General features: G+C 34.1%; 1 protein-coding gene and 1 long non-coding RNA gene across 2 annotated transcripts in view; both read right to left on the bottom strand.

The window, feature by feature from the left end:
- The window catches only part of LOC143068653 (uncharacterized), a 511,029-nt gene that overhangs the window by 348,810 nt on the left and 140,153 nt on the right, over nt 1–22,066 (bottom strand). The gene's annotated exons all lie outside the window — the stretch shown is intronic.
- LOC143068647 (uncharacterized) lies at nt 11,329–12,431 on the bottom strand. Its single transcript, XM_076242870.1, has one exon. The coding sequence runs from the start codon at nt 12,385–12,387 to the stop codon at nt 11,347–11,349; it is 1,041 nt and encodes a 346-aa protein (XP_076098985.1). The 5' UTR covers nt 12,388–12,431; the 3' UTR covers nt 11,329–11,346.

Below are 22,066 nucleotides of genomic sequence, written 5' to 3' on the forward strand. Positions count from 1 at the left end.
TCCTGTGTTACATCCACCAGAGTACATGTGGTATATTAGGTGTATAACATCTTCCTGTGTTACATCGACCCGGGTACATGTTGTATGTAAGGTGTATAACATCCTCCTGTGTTACATCAACCAGGGTACATGTGGTATATAAGGTGTATAACATCCTCCTGTGTTACATCCACCAGGATACATGTGGTATATAAGGTGTATAACATCCTCCTGTGTTACATCCACCAGGATACATGTGGTATATAAGGTGTATAACATCCTCCTGTGTTACATCGACCCGGATTGATGTTGTATGTAAGGTGTATAACATAATCCTGTGTTACATCCACCAGGGTACATGTGGTATATAAGGTGTATAACATCCTCTGGTGTTATATCAACCAGGGTACATGTTGTATGTAAGGTGTATAACATCCTCCTGTGTTACATCAACCAGGGTACATGTGGTATATAAGGTGTATAACATCCTCATGTGTTACATCGACCAGGATACATGTGGTATATAAGGTGTATAACATCCTCCTGTGTTACATCAACCGGGGTACATGTGGTATATAAGGTGTATAACATCCTCCTGTTACATCAACCGGGGTACATGTGGTATATAAGGTGTATAACATCCTCCTGTGTTACATCAACCAGGGTACATGTTGTATGTAAGGTGTATAACATCCTCCTGTGTTACATCAACCAGGATACATGTAGTATATAAGGTGTATAACATCCTCCTGTGTTACATCCACCAGGATACATGTGGTATATAAGGTGTATAACATCCTCCAGTGTTACATCAACCAGGGTACATGTTGTATGTAAGGTGTATAACATCCTCCTGTGTTACATCCACCAGGAAACATGTGGTATATAAGGTGTATAACATCCTCCTGTGTTACATCCACCAGGATACATGTGGTATATTAGGTGTATAACATCATCCTGTGTTACATCAACCAGGGTACATGTGGTATATTAGGTGTATAACATCCTCCTGTGTTACATCCACCAGGATACATGTGGTATATTAGGTGTATAACATCCATCTGTGTTACATCCATCAGGAAACATGTGGTATATTAGGTGTATAACATCCTCCTGTGTTACATCCACCAGGATACATGTGGTATATAAGGTGTATAACATCCTCCTGTGTTACATCATCCCCGGTACATGTTGTATGTAAGGTGTATAACATCCTCCAGTGTTACATCAACCAGGATACATGTGGTATATAAGGTGTATAACATCCTCCTGTGTTACATCAACCAGGGTAGATGTGGTATTTAAGGTGTATAACATCCTCCTGTGTTACATCAACCAGAGTACATGTTGTATGTAAGGTGTATAACATCCTCCTGTGTTACATCAACCAGGGTACATGTGGTATTTAAGGTGTATAACATCCTCCTGTGTTACATCAACCAGGGTACATGTGGTATTTAAGGTGTATAACATCCTCCTGTGTTACATTAACCAGGGTACATGTTGTATGAAAGGTGTATAACATCCTCCTGTGTTACATCCCCCTGGGTACATGTGGTATATTAGGTGTATAACATCCTCCTGTGTTACATCCACCAAGATATATGTGGTATATTAGGTGTATAACATCCTCCTGTGTTACATCAACCCGAGTACATGTTGTATGTAAGGTGTATAACATCCTCCTGTGTTACATCAACCAGGGTACATGTGGTATTTAAGGTGTATAACATCCTCCTGTGTTACATCAACCAGGGTACATGTGGTATATAAGGTGTATAACATCCTCCAGGATACATGTGGTATATAGGGTGTATAACATCATCTTGTGTTGCATAAACTAGGGTGCATGTGGTATATAAGGTGTATAACATCCTCCTGTGTTACATCCCCCAGAGTACATGTGTTATATTAGGTGTATAACATCCTCCTGTGTTACATCCACCAGGATACATGTGGTATATTAGGTGTATAACATCCTCCTGTGTTACATCAACCAGGGTACATGTGGTATATTAGGTGTATAACATCCTCCTGTGTTACATCCACCAGGATACATGTGGTATATTAGGTGTATAACATCCTCCTGTGTTACATCCACTAGGATACATGTGGTATGTTAGGTGTATAACATCCTCCTGTGTTACATCATCCCGGGTACATGTTGTATGTAAGGTGTATAACATCCTCCAGTGTTACATCAACCAGGATACATGTGGTATATAAGGTGTATAACATCCTCCTGTGTTACATCAACTAGGGTACATGTGGTATTTAAGGTGTATAACATCCTCCTGTGTTACATCAACTAGAGTACATGTTGTATGTAAGGTGTATAACATCCTCCTGTGTTACATCAACCAGGGTACATGTGGTATATAAGGTGTATAACATCCTCCAGTGTTACATCAACCAGGATACATGTGGTATATTAGGTGTATATCATCCTCCAGTGTTACATCAACCAGGATACATGTGGTATATTAGGTGCATAACATCCTCCTGTGGTACATCGACCAGGATACATCTGGTATATTAGGTGTATAACATCCTCCAGTGTTACATCAACCAGGATACATGTGGTATGTAAGGTGTATAACATCCTCCTGTGTTACATCCACCAGGAAACATGTGGTATATAAGTGTATAACATCCTCCTGTAGTACATCGACCAGGATACATGTGGTATATAAGGTGCATAACATCCTCCTGTGTTACATCAACCAGGATACATGTGGTATATAAGGTGTATAACATCCTCCTGTGTTACATCAATAAGGGTACATGTGGTATATTAGGTGTATAACATCCTCCAGTGTTAAATCAACCAGGATACATGTGGTATATAAGGTGCATAACATCCTCCTGTGGTACATCGACCAGGATACATGTGGTATATAAGGTGTATAACATCTTCCTGTAGTACATCGACCAGGATACATGTGGTATATAAGGTGCATAACATCCTCCTGTGTTACATCAACCGGGGTACATGTGGTATATAAGGTGTATAACATCCTCCAGGATACATCTGGTATATAGGGTGTATAACATCCTCTTGTGTTGCATAAACTAGTGTGCATGTGGTATATAAGGTGTATAACATCCTCCTGTGTTACATCCCCCAGAGTACATGTGGTATATTAGGTGTATAACATCCTCCTGTGTTACATCCACCAGGAAACATGTGGTATATTAGGTGTATAACATCCTCCTGTGTTACATCCACCAGGATACATGTGGTATATTAGGTGTATAACATCCTCCTGTGTTACATCAACCAGGGTACATGTGGTATATTAGGTGTATAACATCCTCCTGTGTTACATCCACCAGGATACATGTGGTATATTAGGTGTATAACATCCTCCTGTGTTACATCCACCAGGATACATGTGGTATATTAGGTGTATAACATCCTCCTGTGTTACATCCACCAGAATACATGTAGTATATTAGGTGTATAACATCCTCCTGTGTTACATCATCCCGGGTACATGTTGTATTAAAGGTGTATAACATCCTCCTGTGTTACATCAGCCAGAGTACATGTTGTATGTAAGGTGTATAACATCCTCCTGTGTTACATCAACCAGGGTACATGTGGTATTTAAGGTGTATAACATCCTCCTGTGTTACATCAACCAGGGTACATGTCGTATTTAAGGTGTATAACATCCTCCTGTGTTACATCAACCAGGGTACATGTTGTATGAAAGGTGTATAACATCCTCCTGTGTTACATCCCCCAGGGTACATGTGGTATATTAGGTGTATAACATCCTCCTGTGTTACATCCACCAAGATATATGTGGTATATTAGGTGTATAACATCCTCCTGTGCTACATCAACCCGGGTTCATGTTGTATGTAAGGTGTATAACATCCTCCTGTGTTACATCAACCAGGGTACATGTGGTATTTAAGGTGTATAACATCCTCCTGTGTTACATCAACCAGGGTACATGTGGTATATAAGGTGTATAACATCCTCCTGTGTTACATCCACCAGGATACATGTGGTATATAGGGTGTATAACATCCTCCTGTGTTGCATAAACTAGGGTACATGTGGTATATAAGGTGTATAAGATCCTCCTGTGTTATATCCACCAGAGTACATGTGGTATATTAGGTGTATAACATCCTCCTGTGTTACATCAACCGGGGTACATGTGGTATATAAGGTGTATAACATCCTCCAGGATACATGTGGTATATAAGGTGTATAACATCATCTTGTGTTGCATAAACTAGGGTGCATGTGGTATATAAGGTGTATAACATCCTCCTGTGTTACATCCCCCAGAGTACATGTGGTATATTAGGTGTATAACATCCTCCTGTATTACATCCACCAGGATACATGTGGTATATTAGGTGTATAACATCCTCCTGTGTTACATCCACCAGGGTACATGTGGTATATTAGGTGTATAACATCCGCCTGTGTTACATCCACCAGGATACATGTGGTATATTAGGTGTATAACATCCTCCTGTGTTACATCCACCAGGATACATGTGGTATATTAGGTGTATAACATCCTCCTGTGTTACATCCACCAGGATACATGTGGTATATTAGGTGTATAACATCCTCCTGTGTTACATCATCCCGGGTACATGTTGTATGTAAGGTGTATAACATCCTCCAGTGTTACATCAACCAGGGTACATGTGGTATTTAAAGTGTATAACATCCTCCTGTGTTACATCAACTAGAGTACATGTTGTATGTAAGGTGTATAACATCCTCCTGTGTTACATCAACCAGGGTACATGTGGTATATAAGGTGTATAACATCCTCCAGTGTTACATCAACCAGGATACATGTGGTATATCATCCTCCTGTGTTACATCAACCAGGGTACATGTGGTATATTAGGTGTATAACATCCTCCGGTGTTACATCAACCAGGATACATGTGGTATATATGGTGCATAACATCCTCCTTTGGTACATCGACCAGGATACATGTGGTATATAAGGTGCATAACATCCTCCTGTGTTACATCAACCAGGATACATGTGGTATATAAGGTGTATAACATCCTCCTGCATTACATCAACCAGGGTACATCTGGTTTATAAGGAGTAAAACATCCTCCTGTGGTACATCAACCAGGATACATGTGGTATACAAGGTGTATAAAATCCCCCTGTGTTACATCAACTAGAGTACATGTGGTATACAAGGCGTATAACATCCTTCTGTGTTACATCAACCATTGCATTGACTTAAGACTCAGGTGGTTTAATTGATGAAACTTTATAAATTGACTTCCAAAAATGGGGTAGACTTACTTTCCAATCCCCCTTCTTTAATTCATAAAAAAATCCTACCGTTAGCCTTTGTCCATACCAGGTAAGAATGATAAGCAATTGCCCAAGGTTGCCTGGACCCGAAGACCCAGGTTGTTAAATTATGGAACGTTTTTAATTGATGTCTAAAGTTAGGGTAGGGAGACTCTACCACCTCCGTTCATGAGTTCATTCAAGATTTTCTACGGCTAAGCTTTTGTCCACACTAGGTACAAATGATAGGCATTACCATAAGGTTGCCTGACCTTTAGACTCAGGTGTTTAAATGCCACATTTTTTTTGTATCATATGGCTTTGAAACTTTGTAAACTGTTTTATGATATACAACCTTAAATCATGCCAAGTTTTATCAGAATTGGTCAAGTTTTAGGCCCCTAAGAGGTGCATTTCAGCAAATTTTGAATTTTTACTTTAACAGCTTCTCTGAATGATCTATTGGTATTAATTTGTCAAACTACATGAGAAGAAATGATTTTCACTTTCATTTGATAGAAATTTTGTGAAAAAGTCACTTTTCAGGTTAAATGACCAAAATGTAGCTGTTTCACTTTTTTCAATATTTTTGCAAAAACAGCATGCTTAATTTCTCTCTGACAGGTTTTTTCTGATATCTATTTGTGTTTGTGGTATTTATTTCAGTTGTTTTACTCATTTGTGAACTCTGAACACAAAAAAAAGTAGATAAAAACATAAAAAGAGTGCTAAATGTGCTGTTTTAATAGTCTAAGTCTAACGGTCAGTATACACAGCAGGTGAAATGTGAAGTTCTATGCACTTATAAGTTGTATTCCTAAATAGATTGCACTGAATCTATATCAAAAACACTTATTACTGGTTGTTTAACCATTTCTGTTTATCAGACTTCCTTTATTTTCTTCTGTTGGATAGCTAGTGGTTAAAATATTGGCCTTTTGAGGCTGAAATTTCATTCAGGTTTTAAACAGTAAAGTTAATAAACTTTGCATCAGACCATACTGTCTACATATACAGTTGAAAGTGACAGTCTTGTTACATCCAGGCTCCATGTTTTGTCATATCTAAGCACAGATTTAAGCAAAAAGAAGCATATCTCCATCTCCCATATCATGTATATGCTTTTTAATATGCAAATGTGGGGAACGGCCTAAATTGACAACCTGTTTTTTTAAGCTCGACGTTGCTAAAGACTATTTTATCCACATGTGTTATGCTATTTGAAACTTATATTTCCATTAAAAGTACATTTATAATATGTTAAAGTTTTTTTGATAACTTAACAACTTCAGAAAATTGTGGTTAGTGAAAAATATTACATTTGATATAAGACCTCACTTTATTTGAAAACCTCTATTTTTTGGCACAGGCTCATATAAAATGAACTTCTGGCCATTTTTCATAAGTCTGATACATGAAGTACCCCTACAGAAAAAAAAGTTGAGGGCCAGTTGATGGCCATGTGGCGGACAGTTGAGGGCTAGGTGTTAAGCATCTTAGCTCAACTCAAACCTGGCCAAGCACTGTATGTTTAATAGATGTCGCTCAACTGGCCCTCAACTGAAGCTTGCCATTAAGTTGAGGAATAAGTTGAGCAATTGATCTTTGGTTTTCATATAGTTAAGCAAAAGTTGAGCATTCAGACTTTGAAATTTTTGTAGTTGAGGAAAAGTTGAGCATTCAGACTTTGAAATTTTTGTAGTTGGGCAAAAGTTGAGCAATTAGAAATATGACCTGGTGATATGAATGTTATGTGCCATCTGTTTTATCTGTCTTTAGTGCAAATGGACAGGAAGTATTATTATCAAATGTACACAAAGTTTGAGGCAAAATTAAGGGAATGTATTTATACATTTTTCTGTATTTTAACTTAACTAAATATTTTACATAAAGATAAAAAACAAACAGTATTTCTTTTATTATAATTAAGATATATCAAATATTCAAGAAAATATTACATGTTTTTCGTCTTCTATGTTATCATTACACATAAAACACATTCTTTCGTCTACATTATACAAACAAAACATAACTTAATTACATTGTTTACAGAAGCTCCCATATCCAACAAAACTTTTGGATTCGAGCGTCACTGATGAGTTTTTTGTAGACGAAATGCGCGTCTGGCCGATATACTAAATTTTGTCCTGGTATCTTTGATGAGTTTATTTACATACACCTCACTTTGATGTGTATTGCCATCCAAACACAATAGGTGTGTGTATTTCTTTGGAAAATTTCAATGTTTTTCTCACAGGTCACCCAGTTTGAATCGAATATTTTGACATTTTGCTGTGCTCTTGGATTTGAGTTAAGTGCCAACCAAAGCTCACGGCCTGTTGGTGGGTAGTTGATGACTATATGGTAAGCTCTGGATGTCTTTTTGAGTATTGCATACGGTGATTTGGTGATGTCTTCATGCCATGCATTGTCCCATTACTTTTTATAGACAGCTTATCAGTCAACCTGATCTTTCAAAGTAGCTCTCCTCGCCTTTTGTATAGTCAGACGAAAAACAAGATATAAACTGACTTGGCTTGGTATAAACATGTTTATTTAATATACTCATATAAATATAAAAAAAAAGAAGATGTGGTATGATTGTCAATGAGACAACTCTGCACAAGAGACCAAAATAGCATAGAAATTATCAACTATAGGTCATCGTACGGCCTTCAACAATGAGCAAAGCCCATACCGCATAGTCAGTTATAAAAGGCCCCGAAATGACAATGTAAAACAATTCAAACAAGAAAACTAACGGCCTTCTTAATGCACAAAAATTGAACAAAAATGTAACACATAAAAAAATGTAAAAAAAAATAATATTTTAATAAATGTTGAAAATATTATTGTGTTTGTGAGTGGAAAACTACTTAAAATTGTAGAAATATTCAAAAGTGCCTCTCGCGTTTTTGTTCTGCGGCTACGTTAACGGAACACCAATCAAGTAATCGATCTTCATGACTATGGCTTCAATATTCAATGGTATAAAATATCATGTTCTGCTTGTCGTAGACTCAAAAAGACTTCAAGTTGGAATAGATCTACGAAGACTAAAGAAAGTTCATGTGTGGTTTGGCAATTGTACATGCCCACGACACCGATGTCCAGATATTGTTCGGAAGATGTTTTGAGAAGTAACGATGCTACCGGACATGTAAAATTAAACTGTTACAGTATATAACAGAACACAAAACTGGCTATCTTTGCTGTAAATACAAGTTAAAACCGGACATGGTTTACATTAAAGTTAAAAATCCCAATCCCACGGCATCAAATAATTTAAAATAAAACATATGATACTACCATATACCTCTAGTAGGCAGTAAAAGTGCTATATGTACGTTTTGTTTGGGTCTAGTCCAAGAATAAGTAAGTTCAAGTCTTTTTAGAACGTTATCGGAAGGACATACTAATACAAAAACTTAGTACCAGTGTTATATGAACGTTATCGGAAGGACGTACTCCTACAAAAACTTAGTAAATGAATGTATCGGAAGAACATATATTCCCACAAAAATTGAGTACCAGAGTTATATGAACGTTATCGGAAGGACATTTCATACAAAAACTTCGTACTAGTGTTATATGAATATTATCGGAAGGACATACTCCTACAAAAACTTAGTATCAGTGTTAAATGAATGTATCCGAAGGACATACTCCTACCAAAATTGAGTACCAGTGTTATATGAACGTTACCGGAAGGACATACTTGTATAAAGGTCATCACATGTATGAATTTTCGCATACCACACTTGTAAAGATCATAACATTCATGATTTCTTGTGTATCTATTGTCACTTAATCCTTCACTCAACACATGTGTCACACATTATTTTGGTACTCAATTTTATATTTCAAACTGGCTAACTATATTGATTTCTATTATGTACATTTCGTTTACAACATGCATATTTAATGTATTCAATACTAAGAATGATCTAGAAAGTCGCTATGAATTTACAAGTCCAAAATATTTGTTTACATCTGAAACATGTAAGATTATAAATTTCTATTTGTCAATAACCTTTTAAACTCTAAGCTTATCCAAACATCTTACAAGTTCGTTATGCAACTTTTATACGGTCATATCAAATACACACATAATTTAATTTACCGATAGATTGATCACCTATCGTAACTCTCTTTGATAAACGTAATCAATCTGTTATCTAATTTCTGTTGACGAAATGACCATTACAAACTGCGTTGTAATAGCAACTTCTATTTGGTATTTAAAGAAAGATAAATTTGTATATAAGGACTCCGTTTGGATGTGCCAACGAGAGCACATGAACTGCGTTCGGATTTTCCATCGCAATCATATACATTGTTTTTGGTTTAAATTAACTAAGTTGTAACACTGATACTTTATAGTTGGACTTTATTAAATGAATTTGGACTTTACCAATTTGTTTATGTTTACTGTATTGAACTGCCGACTTGTGTGTGAATAAAGAGCTAGTGTATGGCAAGCCGTTCTCGTCAAAACTATGTTTAAACCATTTTTCGAAAAATTTACACACTGAGAATTACAAGAAAGCACACTGAGATTTGAAAACTTCAAAACGCACATTGAGAATTGAGAATTCCACACTGAGAATTGAAAATTACACACTGAGAATTAAAGATTACACACTGAGATTTCATAAAGACGCACTGAGATTACAAAAATGAAAAATGCACACTGAGAATTGAAAATTACACACTGAGAATTGAAAATTACACACTGAGATTTCAAAAAGACACACTGAGAATAAATAAACTGAAAACACACACTGAGAATTTGAAATTACACACTGAGAATTTAAAATTACACACTGAAAATTTAAAATTGCACACTGAGATTTGTGCGCACTTTTTATGCGCACATATCTGATTAGCATACTTAATCTGAATCTATTACAAGCTTAAAACAACAAGGGGACAGAACTCGTTAGTCCTTCGATTTGGTTCCAAATTATTAATAAAAAAAACTTTAGAAATACAAGAACAAGAAAAATACCCACGTACTCTTATTACAAAATATAACCAAATGGTGAAAAACTTTATTAAAATTATAAAAAAAACATTGGAACAATCTGCAAAAGAATGCAGTGAAATTTTTACTCAAGTGTCTATTATAGCATATAAACGTAACAAAAATATAAAAGATTAACTAGCGAAATCAGGGAAACTGTTGGAAGACTTTGAAAAGGGACACATGTTTAATTACTGGTAGTAATAATCTGAATTATAGGCAACAAACTTATGAATATGAGCGATGTTAAGTCTTGAAATTTATTACGAATGTTGGTTGAAGGAATCGCATTTCATTATAATGACAAGAGTTCTTGAGATCAAGATATAAATCTGTTGAATTATTCATCTCATGAATATTCATTAGTAATTTGCATATTAATCTCAGTGCGTATTTTTGAAATCTCAGTGTGTAATTAACAATTCTCAGTGTTTGTTTTTCAATTTATTTCATCTCAGTGTGTAATTTTGAATTCTCAGTGTGTAATTTTGAATTCTCAGTGTGTAATTTTGAATTCTCAGTGTGTGTTTTTTATTTTTTTAAATCTCAGTGTGTAATTTCGATTTCTCAGTGTGTTATTTTAGGTTTTTAATTCTCAGTGTGTTATTTTAGGTTTTTAATTCTCAGTGTGTATTTTTTTCGAAAAAAGGGTTTAAACATAGTTTTGACGAGAACGGCTTGCCATACTAGTACCCCGCATTGTGAATCGTTCCCAAATACGGAATCCCACTCGAAGCCAGTTGGCAATATTTATCTGGAAAGGTACAAAATCTTTCTTCATACATGTACACCCATGACTTTTGTAAATTTCATGAATTCTCGTGTGCCTATAAAAGTGACTTTTTTTCACTAAATTATTTACCGATACAGGTAAATGTGCATGCAATTATTCATCACAAGTATGGGTTATAATGTCTTTACGATAATAACCGTCGGAACTAAAGCTTGTACCCATACGTCACATTTTAGGTCTTCTTTTATCAGTATGTGTTTTTGTATGTCTCAGACAATTACTGATTCTGCCAACTCTTTTTCAAAATATTACATCTTATCTTTCCAAGTATGGATTTTCATGTGTTTATTACGATTGCTTTTGTGACCAAATGCTTTACCACATACATCACATCTGTAAGGTTTTTCGCCAGTATGTGTTATCATGTGTGTACGACAAGAACTGCTTTGGCCAAATTCTTTTCCACAAACATAACATGCGTAAGGTTTTTCGCCAGTATGTTTTTTCATGTGTACATTATAGTTGCTCTTGGTACAAAATTCTTTACCACATTCATCACATTTGTAAGGTTTTTCACCAGTATGTGTTCTCGTGTGAATTAGACAATTATCTTTTTTGCAAAACTTTTTTTCACAAATATCACATTTGTAAGGTTTTTCACCAGTATGTGTTCTCATGTGAGTTAGACAATTACTTTTTCTGCGAAACTGTTTTCCACAAACATCACATCTGTAAGGTTGTTCACCAGTATGCTTTCTCATGTGAATTCGACAGGCGCTTTCTCGGTGAAACTCTTGATCACAAAAAACACATTTAAAATGTTTTTCCCCAGTATGAATTCTCATGTGTTCATTATAGTTGCCTTTCTGACCAAATTCCTTATCACATACATCACATTTGTAAGGTTTTTCGCTAGTATGTGTTCTCATGTGAATTTGATAAATATTTTTTTGGCAAAATTCCTTTCCACAAATATCACATTTGTAAGGTTTTCCACCAGTATGGAATTTCTTGTGTATATTATAATTGCCTTTATGACCAAATACTTTTCCACATTTATCACATTTGTAAGGTGTTTCGCCAGTATGGATTTTCTTGTGAACTTTCCAGTTACTGTTTTGGACAAATCCTTTTCCACAAATATCACATTTGTAAGGTGTTTCGCCAGTATGGATTTTCTTGTGAACTTTACAGTTAATGTTTTGGGCAAATCCTTTTCCACAAATATCACATTTGTAAGGTTTTTCGCCAGTATGGATTTTCTTGTGTATATTATAATTGCCTTTGCTACTAAATTCTTTACAACATTCATCACATTTGTAAGGTTGTTTACCAGTAAGATTTTTCATTTGACGTAGACAAGAACTTTTTCGGTGAAACTCTTTGTCTGCAGTAGCCTCTTCACTGGACATAACTAAGTGTTACAGTCTGTTCAAAGATGTGTTTTTTTTATCTACAACATACAAATACCAATTTATTTAAAGATGGTAGGTAAACTATGTTATAATTACAACTATAAGCAGTATGTATTGAGTACATACATTTGTACTAGAAGTCTGATTTTTTTTCATTTATCCCTGTTCAGGAGCACCTGAGAGCACCGCGTTATTTTGTGGGATTGGTTTCCCTTGATGGACCGCTGTTTATCTTGTCGTCGTTTCGTAGTTTTCCAATATTTGCCGACTTGCTTTCGACTTTATTGAGAATGTTTCTTTGTCATCATTGGTCTCTCTTTTAACATATAAACTAGAATATTGCGGATACCTTTTTTTTTTTTTTTTACAAAAACAGATAATGTCATTACTTTTGTTTGAGTACCTCTTAAAAAACTATAATTTCGACCAAAAAAAGAAAGAAAGAGTTTAAGGTACAAAACTTTGATAATGGGACGAAAAAGATAAAAAAAAAAAAAAAAAAAAGATTATCAAAAAAGTATTAGGCCTAAGATCTTGCATGCCAGACGCGGGTTACATCTTCATAAGACTCTCAGTGATGCTCGAATAGAAAAAAGTTAAATAGCCAAATCAAGTATAAATTAGAAGAGGGTCAATAATTTTTCACAGATTTTTCCAAAATACGACTACGGTAAATAGTTTTGCTTGAGTTCAAAAAATCTGTAGGATTTACAAGAATTCAGAATTACGCCAACTGTAAGTTTAAAAATATGACTATGTTTACATTTACACTGTGTCTAAACCACACCGACAAAATTTGTTCGGACTCGATGGTATCTAACATCGGGCACAATGACGGAACATCAATAGATAAAAGAAAGATAGATTTCTCCTTATTTTCTTATTTTTTTTCATGATATCAAAGAATATTATTAGTTACATAGTGTGCTAGTGACCTAATACGGTATATATGGGGTCAGTAAATTCCATATGGGGTGAGAGCGAACCATATGGGGTGAGAGCGAAGCTCGAATCCCCATATGGAATTTACTGACCCCATATATACCGTATTACGTCACTAGCACACTATGTAACGAATTTATCTTACCGACTATCTGAACTTGTGAAATTAAGACTAGTGATTCTCAAAATGAGCAAGTCTTTAATACTGTTAGCATTAAGAACATACTACCATTGATCCTACAAAAACAGATGCCAACAATAACGACTTGTAAGGTTTAAATGTGTTTTATGAATTTATTTCAATCTTAATCATCAATTTCTTCGTCTGTTGGAACTTTTAATTTTTTTTCTCAGTACCGTTTTGTTTTTATAAAGGGACATAACACCATTACTAAACGTGTATGAAATAAGCCCAGCCCCCTTCTTACCTAATATGGAATATAAAGGGACGTAGTCATTATGAGCATCTCAATACTTGTATTTCTGTGTATGGAACGAAAGAAATGGGTCATGTCAAAATAGAACTGGCCGGTTTCGTCAATGTTTACCACCCGGTTTCGTCATAGATTTCACAATGCATAACCCGGTTTGGTCAAATAAAAAAATCATAATCGCATTACATTATAATTAATTGATTATTTAACTTCAGAGTTGAAAAGGAGTTTTGTGGGTCGTTGGAAAACAACTTCTTTCACCGGACAACGGCTTATTTTTTATATGAGTCTCAGATTCAAATAAATAAGAAGCAAACACTTGAATTCCTACCCTAATAGAACACAAATATTTTGATTTTACTTTGCATTCCGAAATTTTTTAACAGGAGATTGAGGTTAAAGCTCTCTAAATATGCGTTTTCTATATGAGTTATGGGAAAATATGTTGAACATGTTTAAACTTGAAATTAAAGTTTACGGTCTTAAAAATCGAAACACACAATTGATAAGTGATTTTCTCGCACAAAAGGATGGGCACCTTTATAAGTAATCTAATCATTAAGGTATTTCCTTTTTCTATAAGGAAAGACCTTACTGTATTTCTTCTGATTATTATTATTATTATTAAGGTCTTTCCTTTCTTAAATGGAAAGACCTTACTGTATTTCGTTTGTTTATTAAGGTCTTTCCTTTCTTAAATGGAAAGACCTTACTGTATTTCGTTTGTTTATTAGGTCTTTCCACTTTTCTGTGGAAAGACCTATTGTTTTTCTTCTGATTATTTTTTTTTTTTTTTCTTCCGCCTAATTTTGTTCTTGCGATAAACATTTGTTTCGCAATATGTCGCTTAGATATTTGGTATATGATATCGAACAGTTTATGCGCTTTTGAAATTTACCCTGCGTAAACGAATACTTTTCTTTGTAGGAGTTATCTCCCCAAACACTGTTTTCCTTGTTAGCGCATCTCCTTCGCAACCGTAAAATATTATGACAAATTTATTTTACAAAATTGCTCGTTATATCCTTCGCATGATTTGTCCTATTTTGACCGAAGTGATATGAACGCTCCATATGAGAGTTATTTCCCCTTATGCATTTGATATAAGTGATATGCATTTCTATCTTGTAAACAATAAGTGCTAAAGACCAAGGATCTTTTGATTTGAGGTCCTTGGTCCAAAAAAATACAAATTAGGTCAAGGTCAAAGGTCAAGGTCATATTCCAATTTTTGAATTTGGCTTATTTCCACTAATTTCCAGAAACTGTATAAGATATCAACAAATTATTTTTTCTAAATTGTTAGTTGCGACATGTCGTAACACGTAAATTTTGATTGCAAGGGTACGTTGAACGTAAAAGTGAGTTTTCTCCCCTCTTGTATTTAAAAATACGTGTATGGTGATATAACTGATTAACCAAATATAATTAAGTCCTATGGTCTTTTGATTTGAGGTCCTTGGTTTATGACCTTGAAATTGATCTCAAGGTCATAGATTAATTTGACGTTCTAGTTTTTGACCTTTGCTCTCAGCTCATATTTATACATGATATATCCATGAGACTTTTGGCAAAAGGTATCAAACCATTTAACCTTGAAAAAAACAACCGGAAGTGACCTTGTGTAAACCGGAAGTAGCTATTTTTGTACTTTATTAATAAAAAAGTATATAGAACCAGATCTTTTTTGAATCAGTGTCAATTAAATATTCAAATATTATCGGAAGTAACATTTTTCAAACCGAAAGTAACAAATTATCTCCCTTATTTAAAAAATATTGTATAGAAACCATATATTTCTGGAATCAGCGTACAATAACCTATCAGTTGACGATTGAAATGACATTTCAAACTTAATTTTACAACTTTCATATTAAAATACATTGTTTTCAGTGGAAAGACCTTCAATTGTTCTCTGAACAATTGGTTTTTAATTATTATTATTATTCTTTTTCTTCCGCCGTTTTCAAAGTCAATCCCCAAGAAAAGTACGCAAGATATCAAAATAATCTTTGGTACCAAGTATCGGGTCAATAAAAGCTATCTTGTATTAAGGGCACCGAAGTGTACTATTTACGTTATAGGAGTTATCTCCCCAATTACAAAAAACACTGTTATCGCTATAACTCATGAACTATAAGACTTAGCGGCAAATGGTTTTTTTTTAAATGTTCCTTGCCAAATAATACAAGTTCAAATAATTTTAACCGAAGCGATCCAGTGACTTATTATAGGAGTTATTTCCCCTTGAATATTTTAATTTTCGATATGCATATAAATCTCATGAACCGTAAGTCGTAAAGACTGCGGGTCTTCAGATTTGAGTTCATTGGACCAAAACTTAAAAATATAGGTCAAGGTCAAAGGTCAAGGTCATATTTTAGATTTTCAAAAATTTTCATTTCCCTATAACTATTGAACGGTTATTGATACAGAAAATTTAAGCAGTGGAAAATGATTGGTACTACAAGGGACAACTTTTTGACATTATGACTATATTGATTTTACCATCATGTAAGGGACATAACTCCCACTGATGGTTTTTAAAAAGCCATTTTTAGGCAAAACTCTTAAACAAAAGGTCCTTGACCCATAGGGTTTTTGCAATGACCTTGTGGAGCAATGACCTTGACGAAGGTCACAAGGTCAAAGGTCAAGGTCATCAAATTATGTGGTTTTGGCACTATTTAAACAGTTTTATGTGTGTTTGAATTCAAACCAACCAACCAACCAACCAACCAATCAATCATTCAATCAATTAATCAATCAATCAATCAATCAATCAATGTTTCCGTTTAATGTGTTTCATAAGGGATCCAAGGTGGTTTTTTTGCTTGTTTTAATTGAGCCTATTAAACGTGTTTAACCAACCAACGTATTTAACCAGCATATTTAACCAACGTGTCTAACCAACCAACCAACCAACCAATCAATCAATCAATCAATCAATCAATCAATCAATCAATCAATCAATCAATCAATCAATCATTCAATACATGTTTCCGTTTCATGTGTTTAATACGGAATCCAAGGTCTCTTTTTTTCGCTTGTTTCAAGAGACCCTATATCAAGTGTTTAACTAATAAACCAACCAACCAACCAACTAATCAATAAATTTATCAATCAACATATATATGATATATTTATTTATGACAGTATAATTAAAAGAAAATGGAAGGAAAGACCTATCAATTATTCAAGAAGAATTGAACTTTAATTATTATCATTATTCTTTCCGCCAAACTTTAACGAAATTTCCCAAAAAAAGTACGCGACATGTTGAAATGATATTAGGTATCTAGTATCGGTTGACCAAAAGCTATCTTGTGGTGAGGGCACGACCCCGTAACATTTCCTCTATAGGGGTTATCTCCCCTAACACCGAAAAACTTGTTATCATTCTAACTCCATAACCATAATAGGTAGAAAAAAAACAAAGGGTGGAATTTGTTCAGGAACAGACCCTGGTGCTTCGTTACATATGAATCGAAAAGATTCAACGACTCATTGGTAGGGTTATGCCCCTTTGAAAATTAACAAATGTCGGTTGGCCACTAAAACTCAAAAACTGTAAGTTGTAGCCACCTAGGATCATCACCAATGATCATCAATTCAAATGAACATGAAAATTGACTTAAGGTCAAAGGTCAAGGTCATGACCTAGATTTTGACCTTAGCTTGTTATCGGATTTACTAAATAACCGTAAAAATGGCTGATAAAATGTAACGGAGAAAATATGTTTCTTGTCGAGATCTACATTTGTTATGTTGGGTTGAAAATCATTGGACCAACTGTTATGGTACTAGAGCACCAAAACTGTTTTTGGGGTCCGAAATGATGATTGTTTGCTTATAACTCAAAAGTGGTTACAGATAGAAAGAAACTTTGAATTGCAAAAATGATCAGCATCATAAGATCTACAAAGTTAGGTCAAGGTCAGAGGTCAAGTCCCTAGCAACGACATAAAACACCATAGCAACCATATATTTTTGAACTTAGAAGGCTATGAATAATATAAATATGACATTTTTATTACTGGAAATGACATTTTTGTCCCTAGCAACGACATACAAGTCCTTAGCAATCACTTATTTTTATAACTTTAAAAACTATGAATAGTACATATGACATTTCTAATAACTTATTTTAATATATTTAACCTTAGGAATGATTTTTGCCCTAAGCAACCACTTATGAACATAAAAAACCTTAGAAACCATATATTTTTTAATTAAGAAGGCAATTAATAAAAGAAAAAAGGAAAGACCATTCAATTGTTCATGAACAATTGACTTTTTAATTCTATGTATGTAATCTTTTCTATCATCGTTAAAAAATAAATCTTCTAAAGGATAAACGTTGATATTAAGACAAATGTTTATCTTACCTCCTATACATTTCCAGGAATATGATTGGTTAAAAGCGTCCGCGTGCAAACCGTGTATATTTGATATTAGGTTAGTAGGGAGGCGGGGCTTATCTCATACACGGTTAGTAGTGGAGTTACGTCCCTTTATATTCCATATTAGGTAAGAAGGGGGCTGGGCTTATTGCATACACGTTTAGTAATGGTGTTATGTCCCTTTATAAAAACAAAACGGTACTGAGAAAAAAAATTAAAAGTTCCAACAGACGAAGAAATTGATGATTAAGATTGAAATAGATTCATAAAACACATTTAAACCTGACAAGTCGTTATTGTTGGCATTTGTTTTTGTAGGATCAATGGTAGTATGTTCTTAATGCTAACAGTATTAAAGACTTGCTCATTTTGAGAATCACTAGTCTTAATTTCACAAGTTCAGATAGTCGGTAAGATAAATTCGTTACATAGTGTGCTAGTGACGTAATACGGTATATATGGGGTCAGTAAATTCCATATTGGGATTCGAGCTTCGCTCTCACCCCATATGGAATTTACTGACCCCATATATACCGTATTAGGTCACTAGCACACTATGTAACTAATAATATGCATGCATAATCGACATAGAAAATGAATGTAGGATTACAACTACCATGCATTAAAATAAAATTTATTTATCACTAATTGTAACTATACTGCTATGTACAAATTAGTATAATAGTCTCAGTTCATCGACAAAATTCAATAATAATTATTTTGTTAACATTACTAAAACAAACGGGTCTGTACTGTCGCCATTGTGTTATGATGATCGTACACTGACGTTGGTATTTATATACGGACAGACGGATTCGATCAGTTTATGTCAAAGTGGACGTTATTCGAACAGCTTTTACATACCGTCGAGTTGAACAATATTTTGATTATTTGTTGCTTTACAAAATCGTTAAATACATGAATCAATATAGTTTTGGCAACCAAAGCCGGTGGGGTCGGGGGCGTGCAACCTATACGTCTTCCAGATTCGCCACTTATCTTATAAAGTGTATACCGAATTGAAATATTGTAAGAAATGAGAAAACAGGAACACCCGGGAAATCGGATTATGTGAGTTGGATTATGCTTATCATGGTGATGTTTAAAATTTTGGTTTAATAGTGATTGATTTTTTTTTGGTAAAACAAAAGGGGGGTCACTTATTGCGATGTATCTCAAAACCTATTTATGATTATTGTTTAAATTTTACTCACTTCTTATTAATATTAATCTTAAGATCTCTATACTTTTTGGTGATAATTCAAACGTTTATTTAACAAGATATACATGTTTAATTGAGATATATATGATTAAAGACCGTACACTTAAGTTATAGTTTGAAGCAAGCGCATAGGTCATCATATATATACGTCTTCAAATTTTGAAGTGTCGGCATTTTACTAAAATAAACGCAATTGAGCTAATTTTTAGTGCATTTGAAAGATAATGAAAAAGCCTTTAAGAATAATACCGTAATTCAATGATCAAATAAGTTTTTCCTAGAAAAATTATAATATATTTGCAGGGAAATGCATACTTAAACCCCATGCCTACTTTGGTGAATATATACACTTTTCAATTAACCGGAAACTGTTCATGAGAGAAATGTAAAAATAGTTTCGATGAAACCTTTTCAAATTACGTCAACGAATAAATATCAGGAAATAAGTTAAAACTCAAATGAAACTAAAACAATTGATATGTTTGTACAATTCAATTGTATCTTACCTCTATATCCATAAGTTGTGTCTTTGTTTATTCACTTTGAAAAAACACACAGATTTGTCAAATTCTGGAAATTCTGGAAAACACAAAAATAATTGTGAGGCTGTTTATTTCATTACGTCATGTAGAAATTATGCGTATAAATATGTGACAACTTAACGAATCGAATATGTATGTTGTTTATACAGAGCAAACGCCACATTTATTTTTACTATACATACAATTCTTACTTTAAGTCAACAATTTAGTTTTAGAACTGTATTTTCTTCAATTTAAGAACCTTGCTAAACTGCAAAAAAGATATGTTTTAGGAAAATAAAGTTCTCAATCCCAACTTCGAAGATATTTAAATATCTTGATTTTGGACCACTTGGTATTTTTTGCAATTTATTTTAATGTTATGATAATGTACTTCAAAGGTTAGTTTTATTTATAGACGAGTTTAAAAAATGCAGAAAAATATAAGCTCTCTAAATATAAAAATTTCGTATATTATATTCCCGTGAAGCAATTAAAATAAGAAAAACAAAACGTGAACCTCGTTGGCAGTTTAACTGTCCGTCTGGTATATTTCGTCCCTCTTTTTTGATCTATTAATATATAGATATCCATGATTTATCCTCATTCTGTACATGGGATTTGGAAAACTGACATGTATTCTTTTAACTTTGGAGCTCAATCAAAATATTTCCATAGCTTAACTCACCTGGGTCTTTAGGTCCAGGAAACCTTATGTAATTGCCTATCATTTGTACCTAATGTGGATAAAAGCTTAGCCGTAGGGAGTTTTGTATGAATTAAAAAAGTGAATGGAAAAATCAGCCTACCCCACCTTTGGACATCAATTAAAAAAGTTCCTTGAATTTACCCACCCGGGTCTTAAAGTCCAGATAACCTTAAGCAATTGCCTATCTTTTGTACCAAAGGTGGACAAAACCTTTGTCGTCGTATAACGTTCATATAACACTGGTACTAAGTTTTTGTATTAGTATGTCCTTCCGATAACGTTCTAAAAAGACTTGAACTTACTTATTCTTGGGCTAGACCCAAACAAAACGTACATATAGCACTTTTACTGCCTACTAGAGGTATATGGTAGTATCACCCCCTAAAAAGCGTTTATAAAGGCGTGCACTTTCGATTGAATTTCCAACAGGAATGTCCCCTTATGAGTTATTTACAATGCGATGTTGTGGGTCCGCCATTTTTGTTTACAATCGTAAACAATGCTGGGAAATGCAAGTTCGGAAATATATTATCAACTGGAAAATGTATACCCGGCGACGTCCACTCTGTGTTTTTGTTATATGTATTTCTACTTGTATCCATCTGATGAGTTGAGCCTTTTTCAACTGTTTTTTTAGAGTTTGTTCTTATGTTGTACTGTTACACAAGTTGTCAACTTTCTAAGCTTAACGTTATTCTATAAAATATAATTGATGTTTGCTGACAGGCGCGTAGCTACGTTTACGTCAAAACGCCCGGGCGTACACTTGAATTTGGATAAAAAAATATTTCAATCTAAATAAAATACAAAGAACTTATTAAGTGTAATTGCAAATAAAAGAGACGACATTTACTTTTCAACCAAATGGTATCATATATAGTATATAGATTTGTGCATTGTCTTTCAAAGTCTGAATCTACTAGTTGTGAATCTACTGAGAATTCTACCCACTTTTTTGTTTTGTTCAAAGCAATTCATTATATTTGAAGATTAGATGTGTGGTTTGCATTTTTGTCTGTCGAGTCTGTGAAAATTGTATATGTCGCGAAAGTAAGACTATAGTGATCCTAATTTTCTTCGGCGATGTCAAGTTTTAGGTTCAGTATGTTATCAAAATTTTTTTTTTTTTAAAATATCAATTACTTTGTCAAACCTTATTATGGAAGTTGGACAGAAACTGATAATGACCAAAATAATATCCAGAGCATAATAAGGAACTTTTCCAGCATCGTTCCATTCGAGCTACGCCCCTGTACCACTTTTTTCCCTGTACATATTATAGATTCATTATTAGGGGGAGTATAATAAGTATGACATAATTATGAACATTGGCAATCATACCACAACTCAAGTTATTGTTTATAAGAACGTATACATGTGTA

Source organism: Mytilus galloprovincialis, chromosome 3 (assembly GCF_965363235.1).
Source record: "Mytilus galloprovincialis chromosome 3, xbMytGall1.hap1.1, whole genome shotgun sequence".
NCBI classification, from domain to species: Eukaryota; Metazoa; Mollusca; class Bivalvia; order Mytilida; family Mytilidae; genus Mytilus; species Mytilus galloprovincialis.

Excerpts from the sequence above, each read along its gene's own strand:
- LOC143068647 (XM_076242870.1), bottom strand. The coding sequence starts at position 12,387 with ATGAAAAATCTTACTGGTAAACAACCTTACAAATGTGATGAATGTTGT.